Genomic DNA, 25,124 nt, shown 5'->3' with positions numbered 1-25,124 from the left:
TGCCCTGGCGACCTAGGCACCGCTCTGCTGCATGCTAAGCCTGAAGTAAACCTGTCTCCCCCGCACTGGCAGTGCCATTCCCGGCTCTCCGTCCTTCCCAGCTCGCCACACTGCCTGGGAGGGGAGTGGGGCCTGGTGGTTAGAGCAGGGGGGGCTGGGAGCCAGGACTCCTGGGTTCTCTCCCCAGCTCTGGGAGAGGAATGGGGGCTGGTGGGTCTGGGAGCCAGGACTCCTGGGTTCTCTCCCCGGCTCTGGGAGGGGAGTGGGGGCTGGTGGTTAGAGCAGGGGGGCTGGGAGCCAGGACTCCTGGGTTCTCTCCCCGGCTCTGGGAGGGGAGTGCGGCCTGGTGGTTAGAGCAGGGGGGCTGGGAGCCAGGACTCCTGGGTTCTCTCCCCGGCGCTGGGAGAGGAATGGGGGCTGGTGGGTCTGGGAGCCAGGACTCCTGGGTTCTCTCTTTGCTCTGGGAGAGGAGCGGGAGCTGGTGGTTAGAGCAGGGGGGGCTGGGAGCCAGGACTCCTGGGTTCTCTCTCCGGCTCTGGGAGGGGAGTGGGGGCTGGGGAGTTAGAGCAGGGGGGGCTGGGAGCCAGGACTCCTGGGTTCTCTCCCAGCTCTGGGAGAGGAGCGGGGGCTGGTGGCTAGGGTGGGGGTCTGGACATCAGGACAGAAAACACAGAATGGGCCCACGCTGCCACCTGGACTTTGTGCGTAGGAGGTTGGGTGGAGGGAGCTCCCAGGGTCTTGGGACTTGTGGTGGGGGTGGGCTCTGTGTGGGGGTGGGCTCTGTGTGGAGGGGTGGGGGGTGGGAGGCTTGTTATCACCCTTGGGTCCCAGAGAAGGATGTGGGGGGATCAGGGAGCCCCAGCTTTGGAGCCGTCTTGGGGAGGGACTCGCAGGGGGCTCTGTCCTCCGGCAGAGGCAGCCAGGTGGGCTCACCGCCCCCTTCGACTGGCCGGGGGTCGTGTCCTCCCCATTCCTCAGCAGCCCACGTGGCTGCGGCCCAGCCAGCCAGGTGCCACCGTGCCCTGCACACACCTCCACTGAGTGGCAATGCAAGGTAGGGGAAGGGAAACCGAGGCACACACCGGCCTCATCCCAACAGGAGAGGAACCCTCGCTGCGGGTGAGGAAGATGGCGCTCCGGGCGCACGCAGCAGGCTGGCACCGGGGCGCGGGCAGGATCAGAAGCCAGGCTGGCAACCTGCGGAAGAGGAAGCAATGGAGGAAGCTGAGGGTGCCACAAGGAGCAGCAGGCCCAGGGCAGGGGGGAGCTGCCCCAGACCCCCCCGCCCCAGGGACCGGTGGGAGGAGAGGAGCCAGGCCTGGAGCGGGCACGGGGCCTGCAGAGGGAGGTGCCAGGAAGGGAGGGGGGGGCCTGGGCCTGGGTCTGCAGAGAGCCCGAGCCGATCGCTCTGAGGGGGCGGGCGCGGCGCCTGGCACAGGTGGGACCCCCGGTGGGGGGGCCCCTCTCTCAGCTGATGTGCCCCCAGGAGAGCTGCCGCTGCTCCCCCCCCCAGCCTGCGCCCCACGGCCAGGCCCACAGCTGGCAGAGACCCCCCCAAATGGGGGAGCCCTCTGTTACCGTGGGAACGGCATGCTGGGCACTGCACCCAAAAGGGGGAAGATGCCCCTGTGTTGCCAGGGGAATGGGATGCTGGGCATGCCCGAGTGGGGGGTGTGTGTTTGTGTTGCCATGGGAACAGGATGCTGGGGATTCCCCCATGTGAGGGGGGGGTGCTTGTGTTGCCATGGGAACAGGATGCTGGGGATACCCCCAAGTGAGGGGGGGTGTTTGTGTTGCCATGGGAACGGGATGCTGGGGATACCCCCAAGTGAGGGGGGGGCTGGTCTCTGTGTTGCCATGGGAACCCCAAGTGAGGGGCTGGTCTCTGTGTTGCCATGGGAACAGGAGGCTGGGGATACCCCCAAGTGAGGGGGTGTTTGTGTTGCCATGGGAACGGGCGCTGGGCACTCCCCCAAGTGAGGGGGGGGGCTGGTCTCTGTGTTGCCATGGGAACGGGATGCTGGGCGCGCCCCAAGTGAGGGGGGGGCTGGTGTGTGTGTTGCCATGGGAACGGGAGCTGGGCGCGCCCCCCAAAAGGGGGGGGTGTCCCTGTCGGAGCGTCGCGTCCCCATGGTAACTAAGGGCGCGTGCCCAGCATCTCCCCACTCCAACGTCACTAGGCGGACTCCGGGCTCGAGGCCGCATTTCCCGGCAACCCCTGCGCGGCCCCTTTCGCCAACGCATGCGCAGCCTGCCGCCCGTTCCCTCCCCGCGCTGCGCAGGCGCGGCCGGTCCTCTCTCCCCCGCCCGCGTCTCTCAGCGCCGCGCGGGCGCCATGGTAACAGGGGCCGCCCCCTCCCTGGCAGGCAGGGCCGCGGAGGGACGGTGGCCGCCTTGGGCCAAACGACCCCGCTTCCCTTTCGCGCTCCGCAGCAGGGGCGGGAGCCGGCCGGAGCCAAGCGGCGCATGCGCCTGAGCGGCGGGGGGGTGGGACAGCGGGCGCGTTTCCGGTTCCGGGGCGAGCCGCAGGTTCAGTTCCGGGGCGGCCGCTTCCGGGGGTGGGGACGCGATGGAGTCGGTGCTGAGCGAAGTGGTGGCGGTGGAGGATCTGCTGGTGAGAGGCCCCGCCCCCTCAGCCCCCCCCGGCATCCCCCTCCCGGGCCCCGCCCCTCGCCCCGGCTTCCCGGGCCCCGCCCCATCGCCCTCCCGGCATCCCCGGCCCGGGCCCCGCCCCGGCATCCCCTCCCGGGCCCCGCCCCCAGCTTCCCTGCCCCAGGCCCCGCCCCTCAGCCCCCGGCTTCCCCCGCGGCTTCCCTGCCCCGGGCCCCCTTCAGCCCCCGGCATCCTCCCGGGCCCCGCCCCTGCGCCCCCTCCCGGGCCCCTCCCCGCCCCCCTCATCCCTCCCGGCCCCGCCCCATCGCCCCCCAACTTCCCGGCCCCATCGCCCCCGGCATCTTCCTCCCGGGCCCCGCCCCTCGCTGCTTCCCCGGCCCCGCCCCTCAGCCCCGGCATCCCCTCCCGGGCCCCTTCCCATCCCCTCCCAGGCCCCGCCCCATCGACCCCTGCTTTCCCTGGCCCCCGCCCCGCCATCCCCTCCCCAAGCCCCACCTCATTGCCCCCACTCCCTGGCCCTGCCCCGCCCCAGGCATCCCCCTCCCAAGCCCCACCTCATTGCCCCCACTGTCCCCTGGCCCTGCCCCCGCCCCAGGCATCCCTCCCCAAGCCCCACCTCATTGCCCCCACTGTCCCCTGGCCTGCCCCGCCCCAGGCATCCCCTCCCCAAGCCCCACCTCATTGCCCCCCACTGTCCTCTGGCCCTGCCCCGCCCCAGGCATCCCCCTCCCAAGCCCCACCTCATTGCCCCCCCACTGTTCCCTGGTCCTGCCCCGCCCCAGGCATCCCCCCTCCCAAGCCCCACCTCATTGCCCCCCACTGTCCCCTGGCCCTGCCCCCCCCCCCCCCCCCCCTCCCCAAGCCCCACCTCATTGCCCCCCACTGCCCCCCTCCCTGCCCCCCCCCCCCCCCCCCCCTCCCAAGCCCCACCTCATTGCCCCCCACTGTCCCCTGGCCCTGCCCCGCCCCAGGCATCCCCTCCCGGGCCCCACCCCATCGTCCCCTGCACTCTCTCATCTTGGTCCCTGCCCCCGGTCCTCCCTCGCCCCCGACACCCGCCTCAGCCTGCTCTGCCCCAGACTCCCCTCGCTCCCCCAGCACCCCCAACCTGGGCCCCCGGGTCCCCTAACCTGGGTCCTCCTGCCCTGAATCCCAGCGCAGGCCCTGCCCCTGACACCCCCGCCCCCAAGTCCCTCTGCTCCCCCTTGCCCCTTAAGCTGCCCCCGGGGCCTCGTCCCTGCCCCGCTGGGATCTCCCACCCAGGGGCCTCCTGCCCTGAGCCCCCTCCCAGGCTGTGCCCTTGGGTGCCCCACCCCGGGACTCCTCCCCACGGTCCTCTAGGGCAGCGGTTCTCAAGCTGTGGGTGCGACCCCCTTAGAAGGGGTCACCAGGGCCGGCTTGGACTTGCTGGGGCCCGAGGGCTTCAGGTCTCTGCTTGCAGCCCCCGCCGCCGGGCGGTGGGATTTGGGCTCAGGCTTCGGGCCCCCCCTCCTGGGGTCGGGAAGTAGTTTCTGTTGTCAGTGCAAGGAAGTTTGAGACCCTCCCCCTCCCGGCCCCGTATCCTCTACCCAGGGCCCCGTCCCTGGGATCCTCCACCCTGAGCCTTCAATCCAGGCCCCAGACCCCACCCAAAGGTCCCTCCTCATCAGCCCCCAGGAGGATCTTTGCAGGACTCCCCCCGATCTGGGGCCACCCCCCATAGCCCCTCCCCTACAGCTGTCCCTGCCTTCTCCCTCCCAGAGCCTGCCCCCTCCCTTCCCCTGACAGTGGGACCTGCCCCCCATATCCCTGCCCTGAGTCTCTCCCCGCTGACTTCCCCTGCCCCGCCCTGGGGCTTTCCTTGGGGCCTCTCCTCCCTGAGACCATCCCCTGCTCCCCTTGAATCACCGGTCCCATTCCCCTTCCGGCCCCAGTGAACCCCCCCCCAATTCTCTCTGCACTGGTGGAGCAGGTGTCTGTGTGTTTGGATGTCACTCCAGGAACTTTTTGCGAACCCAGTTATAATTTTGGCCGTAGACAAGCAAGACTCAGTTTCTCTCCGTCTCTGGCGACCACGCCGGCCAAGTTGCTGCGCTGTTGAAAAGGAGGATTATTGGGGTTTTCTGTTAGATCTGGAGTTATTCCTGGTTGGTCTAGGTGACACAGGCTCTTTCCATCTACATCAGGGGTTTGTTCTGCTGACCATCCCTGGAGCATCTGACTATTAGCCAAGACCCTAGAGGACTTTGGTAGCGTCTCTGGTGCTTTCTTCCTTTTGGGGGTCAAAATTCTGGTTAGAGGAGGCTCTTTGGTTGTGGGATTTTTAAATACTATTTGGGGGGGTAGTTAATTTGGGGGGAGGCTTTGTTTGTTTTGCTTGACTGGGAGTTCATTGAGTAGAAGGAAATGCCCAGCCAAGCGTCATTCTTTCGGCTGAGACTCATTTTCCAAGAGGTGGGTCTTGCTGTTTTTCCGAAAGGCTCTCAGACTGTGAACTCTCCTGATTGTTGCAGGGAGCTTGTTCCGTAGCCGGACCCCCTCTCCAGAGAAGGCTTCGTCCCCAGCTCTCGTGTGGTTCCCTCCAGGGCTTTGGCATCGTGTCAAAGGCCTTCCGCTGGCGTCGGTAGCTGCCTGGGACCCCGTGGGAAGATGAGCGTAGATCCGAAGGGACCGTAGGTCATCTAGTCCAGAGTTCCTCAAGGACCTGACTGTGGACCGGCACCGGTCCCTGAGGTGTCCCTGATGCACCTTGGGAAGGCAGCAAGCGAAAAGGTTGGGAGACACTGCGCTGGTCTGACGTCCTGTCTATCACAGGCTGGCAATTTTCACCCCGTTGCCCCTGGGTTGAGCCTGAGAACTTGCGCGTGACTAAAGCGTATCCAGAAAGTCTGGTTTGGACGGTGTCAAGGGATGGAGACTCGACTGCTTTCTCGTGGGAGTTGGTTCTGGTTACGTAAGGTTGCCAGCTCCGAGTATCGCACGGGGCTTGCTCGTGACCCGTTTGAACCAGAGTGACCCCTTCCCCAAAACATCCCATTTGGATTTCAAAATCGCCAGCGATGGGGAGTCCACCACAGCGGTTGGGAAGTGGTTCCGGTTGTTCGTTGAAAAAAATGTCCTTTATTTCTAGTCTGAATTCATCCTAAGAATGGCCACACTGGGTCAGACCAAAGGTCCGTCCAGCCCAGTATCTGTCTACCGACAGTGGCCAGTGCCAGGTGCCCCAGAGGGAGTAACCGTCGGATCTTGTTAGACCTTTGTCTGCCGGGCTGAAGAGTTCATGATGGGTGGAAGTACCTATCGACGGGAAGCGAGCAGACTGCAAAGACGGTGTGAATTTTTACCAGCGAGGGGGAAATTCATCATTGGGAAAAGTTCCCAAGGGCCGTGGTGGATTCTTAAATCAAGGCAACATCCCGTCTCTAGTTCAACTTGGGATTCATTCAGGGCATCCAACGAGCTGTTATGCGGGTCCCTTCTGCCCTTAGACGCTCTGAAGAAGCGTCGTCTGTTATCAAATTTCTGTTCCCACGGAGGTAGTTATACATCAAGTCATCCGTGAGCCTTCTCTTTGAGCTGCCGGAGGGGCGCGTCTTCTAACCCTTCAGTCGTTCTCACGGCTGTGCTGCGAACCCCTCCAGTTTATCCCCGTCCTTCTGGAATGGAACTGGAGTCAGGATTCCAGCAATGGTTGCACCAGTGCCAAGTAGGAGGGAATCGTGTAGGACTGGAAGGGACCTCGCGAGGTCGTCTAGTCCGGTCCCCTGCACTCGTGGCAGGACTCAGTATTAACTAGACCATCCCCGAGAGGGGTTTGTCCAGCCTGCTCTTAAAAATCCCCAACGATGGAGATTCCACAACCTCCCTGGGCAATTTATTCCAGTGCTTAACCACCCTGAGAGTTAGGGAGTTTTTCCTAATGTCCAACCTAAACCTCCCTCGCTGCAATTTACGCCCATTGCTTCTTGTCCTGTCCTTAGGGGTTAAGGAGAACAATTCTCCCTCCTCCTTGTAACAACCTTTTATGCACTTGAAAACTGTGATCATGTCCCCTCTCAGTCTTCTCTTCTCCAGACTAAACAAACGCAGTTTTTTCAATCTTCCGTCACAGGTGATGTTTTCTAGCACTTTCATCCATTTTTGTTGTTCTTCTCTGGACTTTCTCCAAGTTGTCCTCACTTTCCTGAAAGGTGGGGCCCAGAACTGGCCGCGGTTCTCCAGCTGAGGCCCGCTCGGTGCAGAATATCGCTACGCTGCCCAGCGAAACGGGTGGAGGCCGCTTGGCGTTGCGAGAATCGCGGCCGTTTCTCGCGGCGGGGCGGGAGAGCAGGTTCAGAGGTCTCTGGATTAGCGGTGTCAGCGCGGCGCGAGGGTTCGTCCCAGCTGTGTGGGTTGGGAGGTGAGTCCCACCGCAGCTAGCAGCTCCTCCCTGCACCGTATCTCAGGTCCCTGAGGCACAGAGCATGGGGGGGCTGCGTTCACACTGGGCATCAGGCCTCTCACCTCCCTCTCTCTCGAGAGGTCTCACGACCTGTCTCGGAGCCGTTCCCTGAGCGTGAGGATGCCCCAGGTCTCCGTGCAGCCTGGGAAGGCGCCTTGAGGGGCTGCGTGCCTGCCCGTCCTGACTGTATTGATCCTCCCTGTGAGGCAGGGCAGTGCTGTAGAGATGGGGAAACTGAGGCACGGTGCGTCTCTGACCTGCCCAAGGATTCCCCCTTGCCCTCCCCCCGTCCCCCTCCCATGCCAGTGATCGCCGTGGGGCAGTTATCTGTGTGCAGCGGGATTAGCTGTGGAGCATTGGCAGAGCGTTTGGGGCCTGGGATCCCCCCCGGGGCCAGCGCAGCGTTGCCCGGAACCGTATTTCAAACCGCAAAGGAAACACCATTCGCGAACGTAACCGTTCCTCCTTTTGCCCGTTGAGCCGTGCAGCCTGGGGGCTGGCGCGCGCCTGGGGGGGCGAGTGAAGCCGCCGGCCGTGCCGAGGGTAAACAATCGGACGAAGCAAAGGGCTCATTGTTCCGGGGCTGGGAGCGGGTTACGGCCTTGAGCCAATGGCTTTGTCTAGTCTAGAAAGCGTTCGGGGGGAGGGGGGGGATTCTGCTGGCAAAGCCGATGCGCTGTCTGGTGCGGTGGCACAAACGGGGGTGTGATAGGGAGGGTTGTGGTGCTCATAGGACACCCAGCTTACTCCTCCGTGAGCTCCGGTATAACACCCGTTCCCTGTGGACTCAGGGGGCTGCGGGGTCTTTTACCGGCGAAAGAACCTCACACGGTAATATCCTTACCCTCCATTTAGTAACAGTCCCCCAAACCGAATACGCCCGCTAGGCATGCTGGCCAGTCAGGATCAGGGCATCCGGGGACTCCGGCTTCTGCACGGCGTGGTTGGCACAGGGCTGAGGTCTGACCGCTCTGATCTCGGGTCCTGTCCTGGAGTTGGTTCCCAAGAGTCGTGCTTAGCTGTGTCAACCCAGGGGTTCTCAAACTGGGGGCCGCGAGGGTCTTTCAGGGGCTCCGGGGGTCATGTCCGGCCCCGCTGATCAACTCCTCCCCCTCCTGCCCAGTGTCTCCTGCATGCTGCAAAACAGCTGTTTGCTCGGGGCAGGGGGGTGGGAAGGGGCATTGGGGAATTGGGTGGAGTGAGGGCAGGGCCAGGGGCTGAGCACGGGGCTTGGGGGTCCGCCAAAATGGAGGCCCTCGGATAGCTAACATTGGAGCGCCTGTGCCTTAACCGATGGTTCGACTCAACTATTACTAAACAGTTCTCTGACCGAACTTAACCGATTGCCAAACCGGTCTTGTGCCCAACCACAGCCCACCAGCTCCACTGATTTACACTGAGCAAAATCAGTTCTGGAACGGCCAGAGACGGTCAAAGAACCGGCCAGAGAAACAGTGAGACGTGGGGACCGTAAAGGGCAGAAGGCGAAAGCCGTCTAGATTGCACCCTCGCCGCGTGTCGATGAGCGACTGCTTGCCAGGCAGAAGGCAGTGAAACGCCGTTTTCTTTGAGCCTGTTCAGATGGGTTTCTTTCTCCGGTGGGGGTGGGCAGCAGCCTTCCTACCAGCCTGGTAGTTCATTGGTCTTCCGTGGCTCGTCGTCTCGCCCCCTCCGGAGGAAACCGGTTGGGGACGGCTGCACTAGGACAGTCTTGCCAGGGACCGTCCCCTTGGGCTCCCCTTGAGCTGGCACCCAGGCAAGCCGGACTCTGCGGTAGATGGGCATTTTCCGCCGAAAAGCACAGGGGTGCTCTGGGTTCCAAAGATCTCAAACCCGAGACGATGCTTGTAGCCAATCCTAGAACAAACTCCCGACGAGTGTTTTTTAACTGGGACAGAGAAACGAGTTATTGGCAAGGTTAAAGCAGGGAACACACACAAATGAGGTGCGATCTTAAATTCAAAACCTTATAGAAGTTTCTGTAATAAGTTGTTAGGTCCTTCAGGGATTCCTGCCCTTCAGCGTCCTGACAGCATAAAGCAACATTTCTCAAACTGGGAGTCATGAGGCTATCGGAGGGGGGGCGTGCGATCACCAAAAATATTGCTGGGGGAGGGGGGTACAGCTGTTGGAGACCAGGGTGGGTAAAAATGATTTAAAAGAAATATTTTTTTATTTAAATCAGATCTTTTTGATAAAATGCTTTTTTGGGGGGAAAAACCCTAGCTAAAGAAAGTTTTAATTAAGCTACGTTGTAGCTCAAAGAGATCTCTTCATGGAATAGGATGATGCATTCTAATTCGATAGTATGAGACGATATAGTCATGTCATGTTTAAGGAAAGTTTTGTAAATGAGTTCCAATAGTTCACGGATTCGGGACCCGATTTTATGGGGTCCCAGGGGCCTCTGTATCGATTATTGAGGTTAATCTTTCTATCTACCCAATGGGACTCAGTCTAGAAGATGCCATCAGAGAGGCGTGGTTTTGCAGTTCTCAAACTGGGGGTTCGTGTCTCCGGAGAGAACATGCTAGTTAACGGCAACAATGTTTTTAAATAAATACCTCGTGCGTAGAGGGGAGAAATAACAGACCTCAACTCTATTGTCCCTCCGCAAATGTGTGTCAATCCCTTCCCTCTCTCTAAAAGTGCAAAGTTTCCAAAATAGAAGATTGTTGGGGGCGGGATAGATCTGGACACGGAGAAGACATCTGGAGATAAATGTGAGAAGGGAGGGACAGGCAAAAGTGAAACTCTGTGAGCAGCATATTCCAGCAGTCTCGAGGTCTTTCTGACTGTAGCCTTCATTGATTTGAGATCTACCGCACCGTTCTCTCGCTAAAAGGGAAAACCTGTGGTGGCAGGAGGCCGTAAGAGAGACCCAATTTGGGTCTCATCCAGCTCTGAGTTGCAACGAATAGGCATTAAGGTATTAACAACCAACAAGAAGGCACTTTTTATGTAGAAAACCATGATTAAATTGCGTCTTCCTGACTAGTGATTTAAATCATGATTTTAAATCAATGGATTTTAAATCAACGGGATTTAAATCATGATTTTAAATCAACGGGATTTAAATCATGATTTTAAATCAACGGGATTTAAATCATGATTTTTAAATCATTAAATCATGATTTTAAATCAACGGGATTTAAATCATGATTTTAAATCAACGGGATTTAAATCATGATTTTAAATCAACGGGATTTAAATCATGATTTTAAATCAACGGGATTTAAATCATGATTTTAAATCAACGGGATTTAAATCAAATCCACCCTGTTTGAGATATAAAGGTACCAATTTCTCTTTAACGGGCATTTTCCCCCCCCTTACCTGAGCATTCAAGCTGTGATGGGACTCGGGCTCATGCACGTCTCTTCTTCGCGGGTGTCGGGGAAGCCGCCAGCCGAGTCTTCCGTCCGCCATGGCTTGTCTGACACCCGCAGACCCTCTTTGGTCGGGGAGAAGCTCACGCCTCTCGTGGTAAACTAGCATTTCGCACCCGGTAATGCGTCTCCCCCCGACTGTGTGGTTTTACGGTCCTAGCCAACGTTTTTATAGTCACCGGGCAACTATTTAAATGCTGCGTTATGTCACGGGGGACAGATCCGGTAGGCGGGAGCAATACACGCCTCATCCTACAAGCCTTCTGCAAACTCTAAGCACGTTCTTCTCCCGCCAGTGCCTGTTTTGATAACACTAACCCCCAGCGCTGCCGGACTGGCTTCCAGCTCTGCGTTTGTCGGGTTCAGCCAGGCCTAGGGGCCTCGGCGTGAGCTGACACCTGGTCTGCCAGCGTCACGGTGACTCTGGGCTGGGGAAAATCCTTGGGAGTATCCGGGCCCACCTAACGCTCGGCGTAAACGGCGCTAGGTTGGTGGAAGAATTCTTCCGTCGGCCTGGCCGCCGTCTCTCGGGAAGACCCGAGTTTGAAGTGCCGGCGTGTCCTTGTTTGTGGCGCTCCGTCGGCTGCGTTGGGCGGCGAAGGCCCAGCCTGCGCTTGTCTGGCTTTCCGCGGTGCCTTCCAGAAGGGCCAACCCTGCCTTCTCGTTCTGGGGCAGGCCGAGTCTGGTCGTCTCTCTCTGAATGCCTGGGGCGGGTCCTGGCTCTGCTGGCGTCAGGATCGTTCGTTTGAACGTCGGCCGTTCTTCCGCGATCTTGGGAAGCAGGGACTCGGCAAAGGGCGTGGGGATCGTGGTGGATAATCAGCTGGAGACGGGGGTGAATGTGATCCCAGGTTGCGTGAACGGGGGAATCTCACCTCGGAGCAGGGAGGCGACCGCCGTGGGACCCCTGCCTCCGGTTCCGGGGCCCGCGGTTCCGGAAGGAGGTTGATGGGCTGGAGAGGGGCCGCGGGGAGGACGGAGGGATTGGAGAACCGGCCTGGGAGCGGGGAGATTCCAGGCGATCCGCCCAAGGAGCTGCCCGGTGGGCTGAGGGGGGACGTGACTCACTTTAGGTGAGCCTGATAGCAGGGCCCCCGAGATCCAGTGAAACCCCAGAAAGCCAGGGCTGGGGTTTCCCCGGCGAGGGGAGTTGCCCACTGGGACACCCGGCAGATTCCCCGTCTTTGAGGCGCGGCTGGGCGGCTTCCCGGAAGAGCGGCTGCGGTTCGTTCGGGCCGCAGGAGGGCAGCCGGGGCTGTGATCGGTGGGCCCGGCTCCTCTGAATCCGTGCGGTGCCTTCTCTCTGCCGAATGCCTGTCCCTGCCGACGGCCAGCAGGGGGCGCCCGCAGCCGGGAAAGGACGGCCAAGGTCCAGTCCCTGCTGGTGCCGACGGCCAGCAGGGGGCGCCAGCGGCCCTGGCCGAGTGCGCGGCCGGGAAAGGACGGCCAAGGTCCAGTCCCTGCTGGTGCCGACGGCCAGCAGGGGGCGCCAGCGGCCCTGGCCGAGTGCGCGGCCGGGAAAGGACGGCCACGGTCCAGTCCCTGCTGGTGCCGCGGCCAGCAGGGGCGCCAGCGGCCCTGGCCGAGTCGCGCGGCGGAAAGGACGGCCAAGGTCCAGTCCCTGCTGGTGCCGACGGCCAGCAGGGGCGCCAGCGCCCTGGCGAGTCGCGGCCGGGAAAGGACGGCCACGGTCCAGCCCCTGCTGGTGCCAACGGCCAGCAGGGGGCGCCAGCGGCCCTGGCCGAGTGCGCGGCCGGGAAAGGACGGCCAAGGTCCAGTCCCTGCTGGTGCCGACGGCCAGCAGGGGGCGCCAGCGGCCCTGGCCGAGTGCGCGGCCGGGAAAGGACGGCCACGGTCCAGCCCCTGCTGGTGCCGACGGCCAGCAGGGGGCGCCAGCGGCCCTGGCCGAGTGCGCGGCCGGGAAAGGACGGCCACGGTCCAGCCCCTGCTGGTGCCCCGGGTCCACCGTCCCGCCAGTGGCTGAAAGCTGCTGCTCCTTTGCGGCCTTCCCTGATCCCCCGCTCGTCCCTCGTTAATCCTGGGCCAGCGTGGCCCTTCGGCTTCAGGGACTTTCACCTCCCGCTCCCCGACGTTTGTAGGGCACAGCCGGGCCCGTCCTGCCCAGCCTTTGCGCCCCGGCCGGGGACGCTCGCCCCGGCCCCTCCCCTGCTGTCCCCCCCCGGGCCGTCCTGGTGCTCTGAGCCGCATGGGAAGGGAGCGGGGAGGGGGTCCCGGGGTCAGTCGGGGTGGTTGGATGGGGTGGAGGTTCTGGGGGCGGACGGGATGGAGAACGGGGGGGCTTGGATAGGGGCAGGGGCAGAGGGGGGGGGGGACAAGGGCAGTCGGGGACAAGATGTTGATGGGGTGGGAGTTTGGGGGCCTGTTGGGGCGGGGTGTGGATAGGGGCGGGGCAGTCGGGGACAAAGAGTGGGGTTGGATAAGGGGTGGGAGTTTGGGGGCCTGTCAAGGGGTGGGAGTGTGGCTGGGGTCACAGGACAGGAGCGGGGGTTGGATGGGGCGGTCAGGGGATGGGAACAGGGGTTGGATGGGGCGGTCAGGGGATGGGGAACAGGGCGGGTTGGATTGGGCCTGGGAGTCCCAGGGGGCCTGTCGGGGGTGGGGGTGTGGATAGGGGTCAGGGCAGTCAGGAGACAAGGAGCAGGGGGGTTGGATAGGGGCAGGGTCCCAGGGGTGTGGTTAGGGTGGGGGTCTCGGGAGGAACAAGGAGCAGGGGTTGGATAGGGGTGGGGCCCCAGGGGTGTGGTTAGGGGTGGGGTCTCGGGAGGAACAAGGAGCAGGGGGTTGGATAGGGCGGGGTCCCGAGGGGTGTGGTTAGGGGTGGGGTCTCGGGAGGAGAGCAAGGAGCAGGGGTTGGATGGGGCAGGATCCTGGGGCGCTCAGGAGACAAGGAGCAGGTGGGGTTGGATAGGGGCGGGATCCTGGGGGCGCTCAGGAGACAAGGAGCGGGGTTGGATAGGGGCGGGATCCTGGGGCGCTCAGGAGACAAGGAGCAGGGGTTGGATAGGGGCAGGATCCTGGGAGGCGCTCAGGAGACAAGGAGCAGGGGTTGGATAGGGGCGGGATCCTGGGGCGCTCAGGAGACAAGGAGCAGGGGTTGGATAGGGGCGGGATCCTGGGGCGCTCAGGAGACAAGGAGCAGGGGGTTGGATAGGGGCGGGATCCTGGGCGCTCAGGAGACAAGGAGCAGGGGTTGGATAGGGGCAGGGTCCCAGGAGGCGCTCAGGAGACAAGGAGCAGGGGTTGGATAGGGGCGGGATCCTGGGGCGCTCAGGAGACAAGGAGCAGGGGTTGGATAGGGGCGGATCCTGGGGCGCTCAGGAGACAAGGAGCAGGGGTTGGATAGGGGTGGGATCCTGGGGCGCTCAGGAGACAAGGAGCAGGGGGGTTGGATAGGGGGCAGGATCCCGGGGTGGCGCTCAGGAGACAAGGAGCAGGGGTTGGATAGGGGCAGGGTCCCAGGAGGCGCTCAGGAGACAAGGAGCAGGGGTTGGATAGGGGCAGGGTCCCAGGAGGCGCTCAGGAGACAAGGAGCAGGGGTTGGATGGGGCGGGATCCTGGGGCGCTCAGGAGACAAGGAGCAGGGGTTGGATAGGGGCGGGATCCTGCGGGCGCTCAGGAGACAAGGAGCAGGGGTTGCATAGGGGCAGGGTCCCAGGAGGCGCTCAGGAGACAAGGAGCAGGGGTTGGATAGGGGGCAGGGTCCCGGGGGGGGCGCTCAGGAGACAAGGAGCAGGGGGGTTGGATAGGGGCGGGATCCTGCGGGCGCTCAGGAGACAAGGAGCAGGGGTTGGATAGGGGCAGGGTCCCAGGAGGCGCTCAGGAGACAAGGAGCAGGGGTTGGATGGGGCGGGATCCTGGGGCGCTCAGGAGACAAGGAGCAGGGGGTTGGATAGGGGCAGGGTCCCAGGAGGCGCTCAGGAGACAAGGAGCAGGGGTTGGATAGGGGCGGGATCCTGGGCGCTCAGGAGACAAGGAGCAGGGGTTGGATAGGGGCAGGGTCCCGGGCGCTCAGGAGACAAGGAGCGGGGTTGGATGAGGCGGGATCCTGGGGCGCTCAGGAGACAAGGAGTAGGGGGGGTTGGATGGGTCAGGGGTTCTGAGGGGGGCAGCCAGGGAGCGGGAAGGGGCAGATGGGGGCCGGGCATAGGCTGGTTTGGGGGGGGGCGGCCCTCCATACCGTTTTGCAACCCCCCATGTGGCCCTCGGGCCAAAAACTTTGCCCACCCCGAGGTAGCCGGAGAAACCCGCCTTCCTCTCGCGCCGCATTTTGCACACTGGGGGAAACTGAGGCACAGAAGGGGGGAAGCGGTCACCCAACGGAGCTGGGACTAGGTCCCGGGTCCTGGGAGAGCGGCGGGCGGCCCGGCAGGGCTCACGCCGTGACCCTTGGTTGCCACGTCCCAGGTCCCGCGCCGTGGTGTTGCAACCCTGGGGGGGTTGAAGCAAAGGAATCCGGGTTTAATTTCCTCCGTGGAGGGGGGAAGCCGGCCATGAAAAGAGCATTTCTCCGTCGTCGTCTGACTTCCTCCAGCGGCCGGGCCCCGCCTCGCCGCTCTGGTGAGCAAACACAGCTTTGGGGCGGGCGTGTGGGGTCGGGCCGGGGCCCGGAGGCGCTTTCCCAGCTGCCAGCTCTCACTTGGCAAGAGCGGGACGGTGATCGTAAAAACGGCTTTGCGGATACGGGCCCGGCGCCGCCTCTGCCGGTCACGCGGAGGGTGGGGAACGGGGAAGCCCGAGGTGGGGAAATCCCCTGGTGAGCTCCGTGGGGCGGACGGCTGCGGGGTTGAGTGTTCCTCTGCCGATCGCTGTAGCGGCTGGGAGGGGAGGAGGGCGCAGGGGGCAGGGAAGTGGAGGCAGGGGCAGATTTTCATCGACGGGCCTGGTAGGGCATCGAGCCTGACCTGGGTAGGCCAGGCCAGCCCGAACGTTTCAATCCTCAGGAGACTCGGTTGTCCCGGGCGCGGGAGAGACCTGGGTGAGACACGCCTGGGTGATCCCGCAGGCGGCCCGCCCTCCGTGCAAAAAACCCCAACGTCCCTGCCAATCGGGGAAAATCCCTCCTGACCCCCGCTCTGGGGATCGGCTGGGCCCCGAACCTATGAGCAAGAGCCCGGTCGCTAGAAAGAGGCTTCGCGGTCGTGCCGTGTGGAGGATTCGGAGGAAGGCAACCCCAACCCCTACCGAATCCAGCCGGCCGGCTGTGCGGGGCAGCAGGGAATTCCTTCCTGACCCCAGCGGGTGAGCCCCTGAAGCATGAGCGTGGATTAAAGCGGCCGGCGTCATTCAGAACCGCAAGGAGCGTGCTGGCGGGTCTCCGCCGCGGCCCGGGAGGGAAGGCCCGAAGCGACGGCCTAGCCCGCGCCGAGGTGGATTTGCAGCCGGGCAGCTTCTAGTCCTCGAGTTCTGCAGCGGCCCGTGTCCCTGGAGCGTTAGCCCAGGCGAGCGGCGCCACAGGGCGAGCGGCCGCGCTCGACTTACCGGGTCCTCTCTGGGGCTGTGCCACCCCCCGTATCTGCTGCTAGGACTTCGAGGGGCGTAATCCCAAGGGGAGCTGAGACATCCCCTGATCTCTTCCCTGGGAATTGTGGGGGACTGTCGGCTAACGCTGCAGGGAAGTGTCCCGCTGGCCGTGGCGGGGGCTGGCTGTGGATCGAGGGGGCTCCGCAGCTCAAGGATCGCCGAGCTCCCTGTATTCGTAGATCCCACGGCCCCAATGCCCCCCAGATAACCACCCGTCTAACGCCAGCCGGCCAGCTGCCCTGAATTCCTGCTCGAACTGGGGCGGAGCCGAGGGAAAAGCAGCCCATCCGGATGGAAAACCTGGCCGGCGATGGGGAAATTCTGTTCATCTAAATCTCCAATAATTCCCTGGTTAGTTTTTAAAATTTCGGCCACATCTTTGCAGTAAACTTTTTTTTTTTTCATGCCGCTGAGCTCCCAGCCTGCCAGGTCCTCCCAGTCTCACCTCCTGCAGCCTCCTGCTTTTTCTTTCTGATTGTGGAAAATAGGGAAAAAATCAGTCTCGGGAAGATGGAGCTGGCGATTCAATGGCAACGCCCGTTGCTGGGGGCCAGAGGAGAGCGTGTGGGTCTGTCATTCTTGTTCGGTGGCTCAGATGTCGCTGAATACTCTCGTGCCTGATGGGTAGACGAGATTAAATAAAGGTATGATGTCAAGATCAAATATTTGTTCCCAGAATGTGACCTTTTGCTTCACTTATCCATTGCCACCCTGATTTGCATGGTTGAGCCGGTGGCATTTTCTTTGAGCCGCTCTGTCATTTTAAGCTCCGTCGACCTCTTTCAATACATCTGGCACCTTGTTCTTCCCCCAACAATGCCGAAGGAGGGACTGCCCGGAACGGGATGTGCGGCGCGTGACTTTCCGATGACAGGCCGTCTCAATGGCTTCTGCTCGTGTGTAAACACGGACCTTGGTTGGCTTAGGTCCAAATATCAGGCCGGTCAGCAAATCAAAGGCACGTTCCTCCGTTTAGGACGGACCTGTCGAACGACTCGCTCGCCGTGTTTGCAAGCCAGGGCTCGTTCCGGCCTAGGCTCGTAATGCTTAATGCCATCCCGCCAGGGGATTAACGAGCAGCAAACGATTCGTGGGGGGAGGGTTTCAAAGGCTCCTTCGCCCGGCGCGTGCTGAGTGATGATTACAGAATCGTAGGGCTGGAAGGGACCTCGCGAGGTCGGCTAGTCCCGTCCCCGGCGCTCGTGGCAGGATGAAGTATTATCTGGACCATCGCTGAGAGGGGTTTGTCCAGCCTGCTCTTAGAAATCCCCAGTGACGGAGATTCCACCACCTCCCCGGGCAATTTATTCCGGCGTTTAACCACCGTGACGGGAAGTTTGTCCTAATGTCCAACCTAAACCGCCCGTGCTGCAATTTAAGCCCATTGCTTCTTCTCCTGTCCCCAGAGGTTGAGAACAATTTTTCTCCCACCTCCTTGTAACAACTTTTTATGGACTTGAAAACTGTGGTCACGTCCCCTCTCGGGCTTCTCTTCTCCACACGGAACAATCCCCATTTTTTCCCCATGCAGCACGCGGGGTGTCACTACCGGGCATCTCGCCCGCCAGACACGCAGGAGCGGGAGGGAGAAAACGGAAGGGGGCGAGCGGGAGCGGGACTGGCTTTGGGGGGTGCTGCCCGGCGCGCCCGGTGCAGGAGCTGAGTGTGCGGTTTGGCTCGGGTGAAATGTGACATCGGAGACCCGGAATCGGAGGGAGCTTGTTCCTCTTGGAGCCCGGCCCAGTCCAGGAGGGAGACGGGCTCAGGGGCAGAAGTGCTCCCGGCTAGGGATCTGTGGGGCTCCTTTCCCAGCCTGGGCCCACCAGGGTTCTGCCTCCAGCCCGGGGAGGGGAGCGGGCTGTAGTCGTTAGAGCGGGGAGGGGGTGGACTGGGAGCCAGGACTCCTGGGTTCTTTCCCCAGCTAGACTCCACTCCTCTCCCTGGCTCTGGGAGGGGACCCAGGAGTCCTGGCTCCCAGCCCCCCCTGCTCTAACCCACGAGCCCCCACTCCCCTCCCAGAGCCGGGCAGAGAACCCAGGAGTCCTGGCTCCCAGCCTCCCTGCTCTAACCACCAGCCCCCACTCCCCTCCCAGAGCCGGGGAGAGAACCCAGGAGTCCTGGCTCCCAGCCCCCACTGCTCTGACACACCAGCCCCACTCCTCCCAGAGCCGGGAGAGAACCCAGGAGTCCCACCAGCCCCCACCTCCCAGAGCTGGGGAGAGAACCAGAGAGTGGCTTAACCCCCCAGCCCCCCCTCCCCGCCCAGAGCCGGGGAGAGAACCCAGGAGTCCTGGCTCCCAGCTCCCCGCTCTAACCACTAGACCCCATTCCCGGAGCCAGGGAGAGAACCCAGGAGTCCTGAGCCTGAGTGGGGGAAGTGTGTGTGTGTCTCTCTCTCCCCTCCTCTCCCCTGTGTGCACCTAGGGGTGGGTATGGAGGGTTAGGGGTGACAGGCCCTGCTCTGCCATGTTACTCCCACCCTCTCCCTGGCCCTGCGTGTGTCCCCGAGCCGGGGCCCGGTGGGCGGGTGGGGGTTCCTGGGGCCGCCCCTGGCCCTGCGTGCGTCCCCGAGCCGGGGCCCGGCGGGCGGGGGGTTCCCTGGCCCTGCGTGCGTCCCCGAGCCGGGGCCCGGCGGGCGGGGGGTTCCTGGCCCTGCGTGCGTCCCGAGCCGGGGCCAGCGGCGAGGTTCCCTGGCCTGCGTCGTCCCGAGCCGGGCCCGGCGGGCGGGGTTCCAGCGCCCCAGTCTCACCCGCCGTCTCCCCGCAGCGCTTCGAGAAGAAGTACAACGCGGAGCTGAGCGGCGGCACCGTCTCCAAGGGGACGCAGTTCGAATACGCCTGGTGCCTGGTGCGCAGCAAATACAACGCCGACATCAGAAAGGGCGTCGTGCTGCTGGAGGGTGAGTGACGCCCTGCGCCCCCCCCCTCCCCCGGGGTCGTCCCCCCCCCCCCCCTCGGCCTGTCCCACTGAGACAGACGCCTCCTGGGAACCGCGCCGCCGGGCAGGGCGGCCCCGGCTCAGTCGAGGCTGCCCAGGGCCTCCCCTCCTTGGTTCTGTCTGCCTGGTTCCCCCCTGGCCCTGCTGCCTTGCCCCGAATCGGGGGGTTGGGGGGCCCGGAGCCAGAGCCCCCGGTAACCCCGTCTCCGCTCTGCCGTCTAGACCTGGTGCCCAGAGGCTGCAAGGAGGAGCAGCGGGACTACGTCTTCTACCTGGCCGTGGCCAACTACCGGCTGAAGGTGAGTGTGGGGGGGGTGCCCCTCAGGTCCCGGGTGGCTTGGGGAGCTGTGCCTAGGGGCTGGGCGCAGGAGGGGACAGACTGGGGGGCTCGGGGAGCGGGTTATACGGGCTCAGGGACAGACCGGGGGGCTCGGGGAGCGGGTTATACGGGCTCAGGGACAGGCTGGGGGGCGCAGGGAGCGGGTTATACGGGCTCAGGGACAGGCTGGGGGGCAGGGAGCGGGTTATACGGACTCGGGGACAGACTGGGGGGGCAGGAAGCGGGTTATACGGGCTCAGGGACAGGCCGGGGGGCTCGGGGAGCGGGTTATACGGACTCGGAGACAGGCCGGGAGCTCAGGGAGCGGGTTATTCGGACTCGGGGACAGACTGGGGCGAGGAGCGGGTTATACGGGCTCAGGACAGGCTGGGGGGCTCAGGAGCGGGTTATACGGACTCGGGACAGACTGGGGGCTCGGGGAGCGGTTTATACGGGCTCGGGGACAGACTGGGGGGCTCTGGGAGCGGGTTATACGGACTCGGAGACAGGCCGGGAGCACAGGGAGCGGGTTATACGGACTCGGGGACAGGCTGGGGGGCGCAGGGAGCGGGTTATACGGACTCGGGGACAGGCTGGGGGGCTCGGGGAGCGGGTTATACGGGCTCAGGGACAGACTGGGGGTTCGGGAGCGGGTTATACGGACTCGGGACAGGCTGGGGGCTCGGGAGCGGGTTATACGGGCTCAGGGACAGGCTGGGGGCTCGGGAGCGGGTTATACGGGCTCGGGACAGGCTGGGGTGCAGGGAGCGGGTTATACGGGCTCAGGGACAGGCTGGGGTGCAGGGAGCGGGTTATACGGGCTCAGGGACAGACTGGGGGTGCAGGGAGCGGGTTATACGGACTCGGGGACAAACTGGGGGGCTCGGGGAGCGGGTTATGCGGACTCAGGGACAGGCTGGGGGGGGCAGGGAGGGGGTTATACGGACTCGGGACAGACTGGGGCTCGGGAGCGGGTTATGCGGGCTCAGGGACAGGCTGGGGGCGAGGAGCGGGTTATACGGACTCGGGGACAGGCTGGGGGGCTCGGGGAGCGGGTTATACGGGCTCAGGGACAGGCTGGGGGCTCGGGAGCGGGTTATACGGGCTCAGGGACAGGCTGGGGGGGCTCAGGGCGCGGGTTATACGGACTCGGGGACAGACTGGGGGGCTCGGGGAGCGGGTTATACGGACTCGGGGACCGACGGGGGCGCTGGGAGCGGGTTATACGGGCTCGGGGACAGACTGGGGGGCTCGGGGAGCGGGTTATACGGACTCGGGGACAGACTGGGGGGCTCGGGGAGCGGGTTATACGGGCTCGGGGACAGACTGGGGGGCTCGGGGAGCGGGTTATGCGGACTCGGGGACAGGCTCGGGGGGCAGGGAGCGGGTTATATGGACTCGGGGACAGGCTGGGGGGGCAGGGAGCGGGTTATACGGGCTCAGGGACAGGCTGGGGCGCAGGAGCGGGTTATACGGACTCGGGACAGGCTGGGGTGCAGGGAGCGGGTTATACGGGCTCAGGGACAGGCTGGGGGGCTCGGGGAGCGGGTTATACGGGCTCAGGGACAGGCTGGGGGGCTCAGGGAGCGGGTTATACGGACTCGGGGACAGGCTGGGTGGCGCAGGGAGCGGGTTATACGGGCTCAGGGACAGGCTGGGGGGCGCAGGGAGCGGGTTATACGGACTCGGGGACAGACTGGGGGGCTCGGGGAGCGGGTTATACGGACTCGGGGACAGACTGGGGGGCTCGGGGAGCGGGTTATACGGACTCGGGGACAGACTGGGGGGCTCGGGGAGCGGGTTATACGGGCTCGGGACAGGCTGGGGCTCAGGAGCGGGTTATACGGACTCGGGGACAGGCTGGGGGGCGCAGGGAGCGGGTTATAAGGGCTCAGGGACAGACTGGGGGGCTCGGGGAGCGGGTTATACGGGCTCAGGGACAGGCTGGGGGGGCTCGGGGAGCGGGTTATACGGGCTCAGGTACAGGCTGGGGGCTCGGGAGCGGGTTATACGGACTCGGGACAGGCTGGGGGGTGCAGGGAGCGGGTTATACGGGCTCAGGGACAGACCGGGGGGCTCGGGGAGCGGGTTATACGGGCTCGGGACAGGCTGGGGGCAGGAGCGGGTTATACGGACTCGGGGACAGACCGGGGGGCTCGGGGAGCGGGTTATACGGGCTCAGGGACAGGCTGGGGGCGCAGGAGCGGGTTATATGGGCTCAGGGACAGGCTGGGGGTGCAGGAGCGGGTTATACGGGCTCCGGGACAGACCGGGGGGCTCGGGGAGCGGGGTATCCGGACTCGGGGACAGACCGGGGCAGGGAGCGGGTTATACGGGCTCGGGACAGGCTGGGGGCAGGAGCGGGTTATACGGACTCGGGACAGACCGGGGCTCGGGAGCGGGTTATGCGGACTCGGGACAGACTGGGGGCGCGGGGCGCGGGTTATGCGGCCTCGGGGACAGCCGGGGGGGCTCGGGGAGCGGGTTATATGGGCTCAGGGACAGGCTGGGGGAGCAGGAGCGGGTTATCCGGACTCGGGGACAGCCTGGGGGGCAGGGAGCGGGTTATACGGACTCGGGGACAGGCTGGGGGGCTCGGGGAGCGGGTTATACGGACTCGGGGACAGACCGGGGGGCTCGGGGAGCGGGTTATACGGACTCGGGGACAGGCTGGGGGGCTCGGGGAGCGGGTTATACGGACTCGGGGACAGGCTGGGGGCAGGAGCGGGTTATACGGACTCGGGACAGGCTGGGGGCAGGAGCGGGTTATACGGACTCGGGGACAGACTGGGGGCGCAGGGAGCGGGTTATACGGACTCGGGGACAGACTGGGGGGCGCAGGGAGCGGGTTATACGGACTCGGGGACAGGCTGGGGGCAGGGAGCGGGTTATACGGACTCGGGGACAGACTGGGGCGCAGGAGCGGGTTATCCGGACTCAGGGACAGGCTGGGGGGCGCGGGGAGCGGGTTATACGGACTCAGGGACAGGCTGGGGGGGGCAGGGAGCGGGTTATACGGACTCGGGGACAGACTGGGGGGCTCGGGGAGCGGGTTATACGGACTCGGGGACAGGCTGGGGGGGCAGGGAGCGGGTTATACGGACTCAGGGACAGGCTGGGGGGGCAGGGAGCGGGTTATACGGACTCGGGGACAGGCTGGGGGCCGAGGGCCAGCTCGGCCCGGCTCATGCCCCATTTCCCCCCCTCCGTGTCCGCAGAGGGATGCAGGCAGCGGACTGGGGGGGCCAGAAAGGAAGGGGGTTAACTTTCCCGGCCCGGGTCCCCCCGGGCGCTGAATCCCGGCGGGGGGAGCGGGCCAGGGACGCGGAGCCGGGGCGGTGGCCGGGCGGGGCCCCGTGATGGCCGGGTTTATGGACTCTGCCGCCGCAGCTCATAAACCCCGAGGCGCTGATAGGCGAGGGGCGGGGTGGGGGGCTCAGAGCAGGGAGGAGGGTAACGGGATGGGAGGAGCCAGGTCGGGGCTTGGGCCATGGGCGGGATCGAGGTTGGGGGTCGCGGGGGGGGTAACGTGGGTGCTGACCCCCCCCCCTGCCCCCCAGGAGTACGAGCAGGCCCTGAAGTACATCCGGGGGCTGCTGAAGACGGAGCCCACGAACACGCAGGCGCTGGAGCTGAAGAAGCTCATCGACAAGGCCATGCAGAAAGGTGAGCCCCCGCCCCGCCCCGCCCCCCGAAATCCAGGCCCCCTCTCGGCCCCGCCCCCTGGTTTCCCCAGCGCCTCTCTGCATCCCAGCATGCATTGCCCCGCCGCCAGCCGGCTGGATTTTCCCAGCCTGCACCGGGGGGCGGGGGGGAGGGGAGAGGTGGGCGGGGCCGGCGGGCGGAGGCCCCGCCCCCGCGGCTAAGCCCTGTCTTCTCTCCGCAGACGGCCTGGTGGGCATGGCGATCGTCGGCGGCATGGCGCTGGGCGTGGCCGGCCTGGCCGGCCTCATCGGATTGGCCATCTCCAAGTCGAAATCGTAGCTCCGCCCCCCGTTCTCCCCTCCCGCCGGGCCCGGGAGCCCACGCGCTAACTCCGCTCCGAGTCACTAACTTCCCCCCGCCCCGGATCCTCCCCCCCGCGCTCGGGGGGCTAATCAGTGCAATAGGGGTTCGTCCAGAGGGGCAGGCAGCAGGGGGAGATGGCGGTGGTTCCCCCGCAGGGGGCCGGGGCAGGGGCTGACGTCCGGCCCCCCTGCGCCAGGATTCCCCGCCCCACACGCGCCCCTCCTGTCCCCGCTGGAACCGCTGCCTTCGCGATGTAAATAAAGGTTGGTTCTGGTTCGACCCACAGCGGGATCTCGGCTTTGCCCGCTCCCGGCGAGCAGGTGTGGGGGGTGGATTGCTGGCTGGGGGAGAGGGCACCGTCTCGCCCCACAGGCAGGGGGCGGGAGCTAGAGTCGATGGAGGCGTCAGCGCTGCGTGCCCCTCGCAGGCGGGAGGCCACGGGTGATGGGCCCTTTCCGCCCATCCCCTCCGGCCAGCCCTTCTCGCCTGCCAAAGCTCATTTCCCGGCCAATAAACTCCTGGGGCGATAAGCGGCTCGCCTTGAACCCCGGACTCTGGCCAGGAGCCGTAAACACGCGGGCACGGCCCACGGCAATCCAGCCGATTGCAGCGAAAACAGCTGGGCCCCTTCACACGGCAGGCGGCTCTCGCACGCAAGCCCTGCCAGCCGGGCGAGCGCCCTTTTCTTCTTGCCCCTGCGGCTGCTGCTGGGGAGTGGGGGGGGCAGGCAGCCGCCCTGTGTGGCAGATTGTCTGGGGCCAGCCTTTGCTAGGCAGCAGGACGTTCGCCCGGAGGGGTCTGGCTTTGTCCCGGGATGGGGCTGAGACGGAAAGCGGGGGGGGGGGGGGAGACCTGTGCCTCCCCCCCCGCATGGGCCCAGTGGCCTCAGCTGTGAAGTCAGCGGGATTTGAGTTCTGATTTCTCCTTTGTGAGATAACAACCTTCTACTGCCGCCAGCTCCTGGAGCTGGTCCCTGGAGAGCAGGCTGGGGTGAGGGCTAGAGTTCAAACCCCGCTGCTGCTGTGTCACGCGGAGGTGGGTGGTTTCAGCCTGTGGAATTTATCCCCCCACCCCTTGTAAAAAGGGTAAGAAATTCCAGGGGAAAAAACCCCGTTAAAAAAAGGTGTGAAAGTTGCAAAGTCAAGGGGGCCGCCCCCAGTGCACCCGGCCCCCCCCGGGAAGGTTGTACCTCTAGGAACCACCCCTGGGGCTCGAGCCCGGGAAGCGGCGACTCTGAAATAGCGCGTGGGGTCGGTTCCTCCGCGGGGAGCAGGGATTTGCTAACCGGGGGCTCGTCCGCCTGGCAGGCCAAACGTCCTGGCTGGGAGTTGCAGCTGGAGACGTTCGGACGGGGAAGTAGCTGCGGAGTTTTGCAAAGCACGTGGGGCTCTCTGGCTGGATAAGACCCGGGGGTTATCGGCGGCAAGTCTCTGCCGCCTTTGGCTGTCGTCTGGGGCCCGGGCAGGATCCCGGAGGGGTCCCTGCTCTGGGGGACGGGGACGCCGTGGGGAGACGTCCTTTCCCGGGGCTGGAGGACGGGCTCGAGGCTCTGTTCCCCTCGGGGCGTTGGCCGCCGGCCGGCCGTAATTCATGGCTTGTGTCCCGGCTCGACCTCTCCTGGCCCGCGCTGAACTCCTGCCTCTGGGGTGGTGGCCTTTGGGTGACCCAGAAGAGCTACTGCGAAGCGGGTGTTTCCCCCCGAACCACAACAAAAATTCCCCCAACTTTGGGGGGCTCCCAGGAAGTGGGCGCAAGGCGGCTGTTTGACGTGCTCTGTGGGAGTTTTGGGGACTCCTAAAAACTGGATTCGGGGGGGAGCTTAAAAATTCTGATTTCTTTTCATCAAAGCCCCAATTTTTCGTTTGGGGCTGGGGCGTCTGAGACCTGCCACCTGTGA

General features: G+C 64.4%; 1 protein-coding gene across 2 annotated transcripts; it reads left to right on the top strand.

Annotated features, from left to right (window-relative positions):
• The first annotated feature begins 2,261 nt into the window (after positions 1–2,261).
• Positions 2,262–23,509, top strand: FIS1 (fission, mitochondrial 1). Of its 2 annotated transcripts, none has more exons than XM_039499976.1 (5): positions 2,262–2,614; positions 18,730–18,862; positions 19,123–19,199; positions 22,780–22,885; positions 23,106–23,509. In XM_039499976.1, exons 1-5 carry the CDS (start codon positions 2,570–2,572, stop codon positions 23,201–23,203), a joined length of 459 nt encoding a protein of 152 aa, XP_039355910.1. In that variant the 5' UTR covers positions 2,262–2,569; the 3' UTR covers positions 23,204–23,509. The 2 variants fall into 2 exon arrangements, with proteins under 2 accessions (XP_039355910.1, XP_039355911.1); XM_039499977.1 differs by lacking the exon at positions 2,262–2,614 and adding an exon at positions 5,119–5,364.
• The last annotated feature ends 1,615 nt before the right edge of the window (positions 23,510–25,124 follow it).

The sequence above is a fragment of the Mauremys reevesii genome, linkage group 14, assembly GCF_016161935.1.
Source record: "Mauremys reevesii isolate NIE-2019 linkage group 14, ASM1616193v1, whole genome shotgun sequence".
Taxonomy (NCBI): domain Eukaryota; kingdom Metazoa; phylum Chordata; order Testudines; family Geoemydidae; genus Mauremys; species Mauremys reevesii.
Note: the sequence above shows the minus strand (reverse complement) of the source record. Positions and strands in the feature narration are given on the sequence as shown.

Excerpts from the sequence above, each read along its gene's own strand:
- FIS1 (XM_039499976.1), top strand. The coding sequence starts at position 2,570 with ATGGAGTCGGTGCTGAGCGAAGTGGTGGCGGTGGAGGATCTGCTG. Across the intron at positions 18,863-19,122 it reads GGGCGTCGTGCTGCTGGAGG|ACCTGGTGCCCAGAGGCTGC; the intron begins GTGAGTGACGCC and ends TCTGCCGTCTAG. Across the intron at positions 22,886-23,105 it reads CGACAAGGCCATGCAGAAAG|ACGGCCTGGTGGGCATGGCG; the intron begins GTGAGCCCCCGC and ends TTCTCTCCGCAG.